Genomic DNA, 9,469 nt, shown 5'->3' with positions numbered 1-9,469 from the left:
CGGCCTCAGCAAAATCGAGACGCTAAGCAACTAACTCAGTGAGACCATCTCTAGATAAAATGCAAAAAGTAGGGATATGATGTGACTCAGTGGCCAACTGCCTCTGAGTTCAATCCTGGTTCCACCCCCCAAAAAAAATCTGTATAGAAATGTTCTTAGCAATTACTACTAATAATCAAAAACTAGAAACAATTCAAATATGCCTCAACAGAAGAATAAACTGTGATACATCTGTACAATTCAATATGATTCAGAAATAAACAGGAGCCACTCTTGATATATACAACACTTTGGATGAATCTCAAGGTTAAATTAAAAAAAAATTCAGAAAGCCACATTATTTTGGAAGAAATAAGATCAGAAATTGCCAAGGAAACTCAGAGAAAAGGCTAAAAAAGGGGGTAGCCTTTTTGAAAGCAACGCGGTTTTGAGTGCGGTTTTGAGTGCGGCAGAGCACCGTGCTGCCAGAGCACCGTGCTGCCAGCTTCTGCTCCTGACTCACCGCTGTTCTCTCTGAGTAACAACAAGGTCAGGAAGCTGCACCAGTCATGGCATTTAAAGACACCAGAAAGGCACCCATGAAACAGATAGTGATTCATTATATTAGAATTATCCTTACCAGCCCCAATGTGAAATTGCTTGACAAAGTGTATGCTGACTTGATCAGAGGCATAAAGGAAAAGAATCTCAAAGTGAAAGGACCTGTTTGCATGCCTACTAAGACTTTGAGAATCACTAAAAGAAAAACATCTTGTGGTGAAGGTTCCGAGACCTGGGATCCTTTCCAGATGAGAATCCACAAGGACTCATTGACTTGCACAGTCCTTCTGAGATTGTTAAGCAGATTACTTTCATCAGTATTGAGCCAGGAGTGAAGGTCGAAATCACCATTGCAGATGCCTAAGTCAACTGTTTTAATAAATTATCAATTGTTTAAAAAAAAAAGAAAAGGGGGGTAACAAATTTTGGGGAGTGGGGGGTGATGTTAGAATTGTTCTCCATTTTGATACATAATCGGTTTTAAAATTCAGACCTGCACATCAAAGAGCAAACTTCAGTATCTATAAATTGAAATGAATTTTTTTTAAAATCAAGCGAAAATTAACAAATGATTAAAAATCCTTGGGGCTAGGGTTGTGGCTTAGCAGTAGAGCACTCATCTAGCATGTGCAAGGCCCTGGGTTCCTCAGCACCACATAAAAATAAATAAAGGTATTGTGTCCAACTACTTCTGAAAAATAAATATTAAAAAAAAAAAATCCTAGCATCCACACTCCTATGAAGCTCTTCCTTATGAAAGAAATCCAGCTAATAACCCAAGGAGATTTGGGTACATCTGGACTAATTAAAAGCACATGTCCCCTAATATAATGAATTGAGAATTTGGCATGACTTCTGGAGTAGTCCTGCCAAAGGGCATAACCTGAATCTAATCATGAGAAAACACGAGACAAAGCCAAATTGAGGCCATTCTATAAAATAACTGGTGTAAACTCTTTAAAAATGTCATTTCCATAAAACATACACTTAGGAACTGGTCCAAATTAAAGTAGACAAAAGAGGTGTGTGAATCTAATATAATGTACAATCTCAAAATTTTTTTTTTTATAAATACCTTATGGGGACAAAACCTCCATACAGTTTCCTGATTAGATAACAATATTGAATCAATGTTAATTTTCTGATTCTAAACATTGCATTGTGATTACAGGATTCCTTGTTTTTAGAAAAGGTAGCACTGAAATACTTAAGGTAAAGAAGCATCATGTCTGTATGTTACCTTTTGATTTTTGTGATGCAGGGAACTGAACTCAGGGCCTTGTACATGCCAGGTAGGGTTCTAACTCTGAGCTACACCCAACATGTATCTTACTCTAAATGGTTAATAAGTAAAAAATAATTAGTAAGAAGGGAAAAGAAAGTAAATGAGGTAAAATTTAGCACATCTGGATAAAAAGTATTTAAGAATTCTTTGTAATATTTTTTAAAATACTATTTTTTAAATATTTTTTTGTAGTCACAGTTGGACACAATAACTTGCGAGCGCTCTACCGCTGAGCCATATCCCCAGCCACCTTTGTAGTATTTTTGTAACTTATTTCTAAGTATGAAGTTATGGAAAAATTGTTCTAAAAAGTAAATGTTCATTGGGCTAGAAGTAATAGGCCAAGCAAGCTAGAATAAAGCAAATAATCTAAATAAGGAATCAACATAAACACATTTACTCTCTTTATCTACTCCCTCTCCTCTCTCCCTGTCCCCCCTCTCTCCCCCTCTCCTCTCTCTCTCTCTGTCTCTTCCCTTCTCTTCTGCAACTGATCACTATGGTCCTGCTAATAAAATCTTAGACAGGTAAACAGTTGTTTTGGCTTGTTGAGTTTACAGAGCTTTTCCATCGTCCTTTACAGTATTAAAAACAAAAACATAAACACATTTACTAACATTAAGACTCTAGTGATAACTTCTGGCAGTGACACAGTATTAATCAGGGAGGCATGTCCCATCACTCTGGATTTCCTGAGTTCCTGTGTTCTGTTGTGGCAAGGAATCAGCTCGACATTGTTACAAGTCTCAATTACATAGGCAACTCTTGGCTACAATCTCTTTCCTTGCTCATCAGTGACTTGACTATAACACAGGAGCTTCAAGTACAGGTCTGGCTACACTAAGATAATGATCATACTGACTTATAAATTAGTCATATTTATAAATGTTACAAGTTAGCCTCTTGTGCATTTGATTAATAATAGCCTTCTTAACCCATGTCAATTCTGAGATATTTCTAAATATTTTGAATATGAGAACCATACTCTAAAATGGTAAATTTATCAAGGTTGCTTAACTCTGGGTAGGGTCTTGAATGATAACTTTTTTCTTATTCTTTTTCCTAATCACAGTCTCTTCCAACTAGCAGGTTTCAATACTCATAAAACATCAAAAATAAATAAAATTGGCCAGGTTTGGTGGTACACACCTATAATTTCAGTGACTCAGGTAGCTGAGGCATGAGGATTACAACTTTGAGGCCAGCCTGGGCAAGTTAATGAGGTTCTATTTCAAAATAAAAATAAAAAAGGGCTAAGGTATAGCTCAGTGGTAGAGCACCCCTGAGTTCAACCTCAGTACCAAAACAAATAAATAAGACTACTTGGCATGGCACATACCTATAATTCTAGCTACTCAGAAGGTTAAGGGAGAAGGATCACAAGTTCAAAGCCAGTCTGGGCAACTTAGCAAGATCTTGTTACAGAATAAAATTTTTTAAAAAGTGGGGAAGGCTATAGCTCAGTGGTAGAGCACTTGCTTAACATGTTTGAGGACCTGGGTTCATTCTTCAGTTCTGCAAATAAATAAATAAATAAATAAATAAGATTAAATAAAGTTAGATATTAAATTTTTCACTGGGAAAATAACATATGACAAGTACTTGAATAACATAACAATTCCACTTTGGAAAAATGCATGATACTCTTTCATGTAAATATGACAATAACCATTTCAAGGACACAAAATAGGGAGGGCTATTTTTATTTTCATGCTTTTTAACATCTTGACATAGAAGAAAGAAATTGTTGAGGCCATGCTCAACTATAAAGAACTAAAGACAAGCCATCCCTACTAGTCTATCACCAAGAATAGCATATGCCTTTTACATGTACAACTGAATGTGCAGACAGAAAAGGAACCAATTAGAAAGTTCAGGCTTTCATTCATAACTTCAAAATTGGGAATTCGATCTTAAAAAAGGAAAGATTCCATTCAGCACTCGCTCAATCTCTTTATTTAATGGAAAGCATATAATTAATGAAGTAGCACTTAGTTTGGTATAGTTAGTAAGATCTTGCTGCTACAGAAATAGAATTGTAATACTAAAATTCAAGCCAAGTCTCTTTCTTCAGCATGTGTAATGCATTCTACATTCAAATCTGATAAACAGTTTTTAAAGCATATACTTCATTTGTATTATTTTACCATCTACATGCTGGAATCTAATATTGTTTTTGATAGTGATGTGTTCAATGATAGAAATTTACAGAGAAAATTTCTTTTTTCTCAATCTGTAAACCAAAAATGTAAAAGCAAACTCTTTGAAGTAATAGAAAGACATTTTATGACATAAATAGACTACTACCCTAAGCTATTGGCCCAAGCAAAAAAAAAGAACAAATTGCTCTTTAAATAACCACTCCATATGTGCTACAAAGATGTAAACATTTTCTATATATTTCTTTATATTACAGTAAAAGTTAATGTTTAAAAACTTCTGCAAGACTGCGAATATAACTCAGTGGCTGAGTGCCTGCTTAGCAAACAAGTGCCAAGTTTCAGGTCTGATCCCCAGCACCACACAAAAAAAGCTTTTGAAAATGTTAATTTTATGAAGAAATTTTTAAAAAGTTAACTTCCCTTTTGAGTGTCCAGTGACAAAACAATCCCAATTTCCCTTCACTAAGGACATAAAAATGATCTGAAGTGAATCAAAATGCTTAAAAAGTTCATGTTAAAAATGACCTTCCAGGACTGGGTTGTGGCTCAGTGATAGAGCGCTTGCCTTGCACATGTGAGACACTGGGTTCAATCCTCAGCACCACATAAAAATAAATAAACAAAATAAAGATATTGTGTCCATCTACAACTAAAAAAAAATATATATATATATATATATATATATATATATATATTTAAATTTTTTAAAATGACCTTCCATATGCTCATAAAACCATCAACATAAAAAGAATGTGAAAGCTGTTTTATACTTGAATATTTAGTTAACATCTAAGGAATCAAAACATTTGAGCTTTTAAATCTAGCACTATAATATATAAAAATAGTATAGTAGCTTATATTTTAAAAGAGCAAAGTGATAAAACTGCACACATAAATTGGCCCAAGTATCAGCAACAATTATATCCTTCTGAATCTTTTATTATCTAGAACTTCAAAATTATCAATCCTTTTTAGTGCTTAGAGTAAACAATCAAAATAGTTATATTTATTCAGATTTAAAACTAAATTTCTCCATATGGAAGCACAGAAGCAATACATAGAAAAGGTCATTTTGTTCCAACTTCCTGAGCCCAGAGATGTACAGTCTATAATATAATCTCATTATGTCATCATTGATGCACCTTCTTCACCAGTGGCATCTTGGGAAATATGAAGATCTTCAAGCATCTCAGCCAAACTAATTCGAGGTGCTCCTTCATCATCTGTGTCACTCTCCACAGGTATAGTTGAATCTAAGAAAAAAATAAAAAGGATTTCAAATAAATACAAATATGAAATTAGACAAATTTCTGCCCCTACCATTAATATTATTATCTAACTATATGGTACTAGAAGTTCTTGTATTTTACCTAGGGCTGGCATTCAAATATTCACTGAATGAATGGACTGAATAAATATATAAATAAATTTCTACCAGTAAAGAAGCTATCATGCTAGGAAAAAAAAATGATATTAAATGTAGTATAGCAAACAATGTAGTAAGTTTTACTATTCTATAAGTAATTTCTTCTTAAAAGTTTGACTACAGTAGTTTAAAAAATTTACAATAAAAATAACGTATAAGGATCAAAGTTTAAGATCCCAAAATATTCTTCCTGATAAAATATGATTTCAACACTCCTAAAACACCAACCTCTATAGATGTTGACATTTTTTCTAATTGCCTCATCTTCTTCAAGATCTTCAAGGAAATCTTGGTATTGCCTATAGGATAAAAAAAAAAAAAAATTAAATATTTCACTTTCACCAAGAAAAGTATGAAGTTCTCTTCATTTTCAGCACTGCAAGGTAATGTGCTCTACATATTACCATCTTTCAAAAAAAAGTCAAATATGGATGCCAATTCAATACTAATAGGCGGAAAACATTTCTTTCAAAATTACATGATTGGAAAAAAAAAAAAAAAAAAGCTGAATACAAAGGTAAGGTTAAATATAAGACAATGAGAAGATATCCCTCTCCCAAAAAGTTTTATGGCCAAGTTGAAATACACTTTCACTTTACAGATGAAGCAATGAAACCATACTTACAGAATCTAATTGCCATGTTGTACATTTATGCATATTATAACTGTGAGATTATATTTCAGAAATACTGCTATTTCCTAATTCACATTTAGTAAGTTTTATATAAACTCTTCATTTCACCATCATTAAGACCACTTTGAGTCATACAAAAATCTTTTTTAGAACACATTATCTTGCTTCTGGTTGTTTTGGAAATAACATTTGATCTCAAAAAGCTGTTTTCGGGGCTGGGGATGTGGCTCAAGCGGTAGCGCGCTCGCCTGGCATGCGTGCGGCCCGGGTTCGATCCTCAGCACCACATACCAACAAAGATATTGTGTCCGCCAAGAACTAAAAAATAAATATTAAAAAAAAAAAAAAAAAGCTGTTTTCTTTATCTCAGATCGTAAGTACTCACCTGCTATTTGTGATATCCTTGTTATTTATTATATTTTGACTTTTGAACTGAATTATTTACATCAACACTATAATTACAAGGTAATAACTCAAGAAATAATTATTAATCTGTATTACATTCTCTTAAATTTATTCCATCAATACCTTGATAGAAATCTTAATACTGAGTGCAAGGATCAACTAACTGTGTGATGCCTATTTCTTTACAATATAAAATCAATTTATTCTAAGGATTTTCTCTGAGACAACATTTACGGTTAAAAGAAAAGTGGGACCTTTCATCATCTGTATCCATGTTTTCTCTATCTCTTGCAAGTTCTTTCAGTTTCCAGTTTCTACGACGCTGACGTTTGGTACGGTCATAGCTTTTCTTGATTAATACCTATAACAGAAATATCTGCAAAGTTATAAACCATAAGAGCTACAGTCGGACAACAAAAATCCAATAAAGTTAAAATATGAAAGTTTATAGGAATGCCAGGGAAGCCTTCAAACTAGACAGTGGTTAAGAGTAAGGTAGGGACCAAGAGGCATTGTCAGGGGAACTTTTATAACTTTTCTCCATGTATTTATGGGAGAATACATCTGCGTACTATTTGTATAACTAAATTTACTAAGTGAAATTTTCTAGAGACTGATATAAAATTTTTATCACCAAAAATCTATAGTTTTTTTTTAACTTGAACTTCAATTTTCAGCTACGACTCATATGAATCGTCTTGAAATATCATAGGCACTTTTTATTTATTCTATTCCCACTTACAGAACTTACACAACAGGATATCTTAGAAAACATTAATGCTGTGGAATTAATAGGTGAAAATAATTTTATAAAATACAAATCTTATAATACCTTCATGATTTCCTCTTATGACCTTGTTAGAAATATCTACTGTGTTACATCCAAATCATCCTTCTATTTCCTAATTTCATTAGTTACTTAAAATACAATTGGGTGACAGTGGTAGATGTAGGAAGGAGGGTATCTTTCTTTTACTATGACTTTATTTTGGCCATAGCTAAAGAAATCAATGTTTATTTTTCAAAAGATAAGCAACTAGGAGATAGGGTCTTTCACACCAATTTCATTAACTATTGTTCATTATTCTTAATCATGTTTGAACTTAACAGACTTTCACAATAGTTTTTATCAGAGAACTGATAACATGATTATTTTCAACTGCAATTACATTTTACAGTTGGCCAAATCAAACCTAAACTCTAACTCTAATTCTTACCTGGACAATATACATGAAATATGCTAAACTTGGGTAAGAGAAAACATAAGTAAACTCTAAAGATCATCGTTTCTAGCTACAAACTTATTTTTGCTCTATAGATAAGTACCAAGTATTTTGACAGAGAATAAAATTTTATTTTAAACAGTTAACAACAAAGAAATCAAATCTTGAATTTACCCCACTAAGAAAAATGATTTAAAATGAATATTTCTGCTATTATGCCTTAAGTAAGAAATCTCTAAGTTGATTTATTATTTTCAAAAGTGTGAACTCATGCAGCTCTTTCATAAGAATTACAAGAGTCCTCTTTAACACAGGAAAAAAAGAAAAAAATATCTAAAGCCTTACCACATCTGGAACTCTCTCTGAGTTCATTTTGTTGACATGCTCATCATTTAAATTACAGTTGGCCAAATCAAACCTGAAATCCAAACAAGGAAAAACTTGCTATTTCCCTTTGTATGTAAAATTTTTTATTTTAGGGATATCACTTAAAACTTTCTCTGAAGTCAAACATTTAAAGTTTTTCACTTTAAAGCTTTGCGATTTACTATACAGTGAACACATTTCTTCACATTCCAGAAAAGAAATACCTTTCACATATTATCCATTATTGTGTACCTTACTGTATGCTTTTGTTAAAGACAAAACACAGACATATATCCATCTAACTTTAGGATTCGGTAGAAATGAATAAAACAAAATAAAAATATCCCCCATTCTCCAGTGAAAGGAAATGAAACCCTCAGAGTAAAAGCAATGTTTAAAGCACACTGATTAGCTTTGATTGAGAAAGGATTGTTCCATGTCTTTATAAACACTTTGCAGATATGGCTACCATTTCTTAAAAGTAAAATATTGAGGAGAGCATGTGCACAATAAAAAACTACCCACTCCCCAAAAAAGCTTCAAATATGAATTGAACTATATACATTCAGGAGTCAATTACCAAAATCTTAGAACAAATGACTTTTTTAGATGATGGCCAAAACACAACAGCTACAAGCTTCTAATTCCAGAGTTTAATTTAGATACATATTAAAAAAAAAAAAAAAAAAAAAAGCTATTAAGGCTCCAGAAAACTCTTAAAAAATCTTTTTGGAATGGGCAACTTTAGTGTTTTAGGTAGCTCTATTGGCACCCAAAGAAAATCTCTAATGCTAATTGGCAGTTTAAAATATTATAAAATAATACAAACCCCAAAACCAGGTCTCCAGGATTTAGAAGGTGTCCCAAATGAGTACGACAAAAATACTGCTTATCTGTATCCATTTCAGATGTTTTCTGTACCCAGACTTCACCAAGGGTATGCTTAATAGGAAAGAAAATGTAGTTTTCAATAATCTGAACATAACTCAATAAGTATCTCATAGAAAAATTAAATACCAAATTGATTTTTAGTTTTTTAGTTTTCATTTTAAAGATTTTTTTCCAGATCTCTGAAACACTGTCAATAATTAATAAATTACTGAATAATGAGTATCAAAAAAGACTCAGAAGGCAATCATAAGAACAAATAATTGATTTTTGTTACAAGTTTAAGGCTCTTATAAAACATTAAAATCTCTTCTGAAAAATACATAAAGACTTTTTGAAAGAATTGTTTCTCACAGGGAGATTGGGCATACAGACTGGGAAAATAAAATAAAGGTAGGAAAATCTTAAAGCAAGAAAATATTCTAAGCAAACACTTCTTTTACACAAAGCTTCAAAAAGAAAAACAATGTTCAAACAAAACAATCTTGAATGAAATCCCAGTAGTGTTATCCCTATAGAATCCAGACCTTCAAATTAATT

The 9,469-nt window shown here is 32.4% G+C and overlaps 1 protein-coding gene and 1 pseudogene across 1 annotated transcript in view; one reads left to right on the top strand and one right to left on the bottom strand.

Annotated features, from left to right (window-relative positions):
- The first annotated feature begins 548 nt into the window (after positions 1-548).
- LOC113197604 (small ribosomal subunit protein uS10 pseudogene) lies at positions 549-904 on the top strand (annotated as a pseudogene).
- Positions 905-3,512: 2,608 nt separating this feature from the next.
- Positions 3,513-9,469, bottom strand: part of Nmd3 (NMD3 ribosome export adaptor) — a 28,475-nt gene continuing 22,518 nt past the window's right edge. The window contains exons 12-16 of the mRNA XM_026410013.2: positions 8,871-8,983; positions 8,021-8,093; positions 6,707-6,813; positions 5,642-5,712; positions 3,513-5,240 (exon numbers count right to left, since the gene is read on the bottom strand). Of these exons, the coding sequence (XP_026265798.2) occupies positions 5,110-5,240; positions 5,642-5,712; positions 6,707-6,813; positions 8,021-8,093; positions 8,871-8,983 (495 nt within the window). The 3' untranslated portion in view covers positions 3,513-5,109. The remainder of the gene's footprint in view (positions 5,241-5,641; positions 5,713-6,706; positions 6,814-8,020; positions 8,094-8,870; positions 8,984-9,469) is intronic.

This window comes from Urocitellus parryii, chromosome 2, assembly GCF_045843805.1.
Source record: "Urocitellus parryii isolate mUroPar1 chromosome 2, mUroPar1.hap1, whole genome shotgun sequence".
In the NCBI taxonomy this organism is placed as follows: domain Eukaryota; kingdom Metazoa; phylum Chordata; class Mammalia; order Rodentia; family Sciuridae; genus Urocitellus; species Urocitellus parryii.
This window is presented reverse-complemented; position numbering and strand designations above follow the sequence as displayed.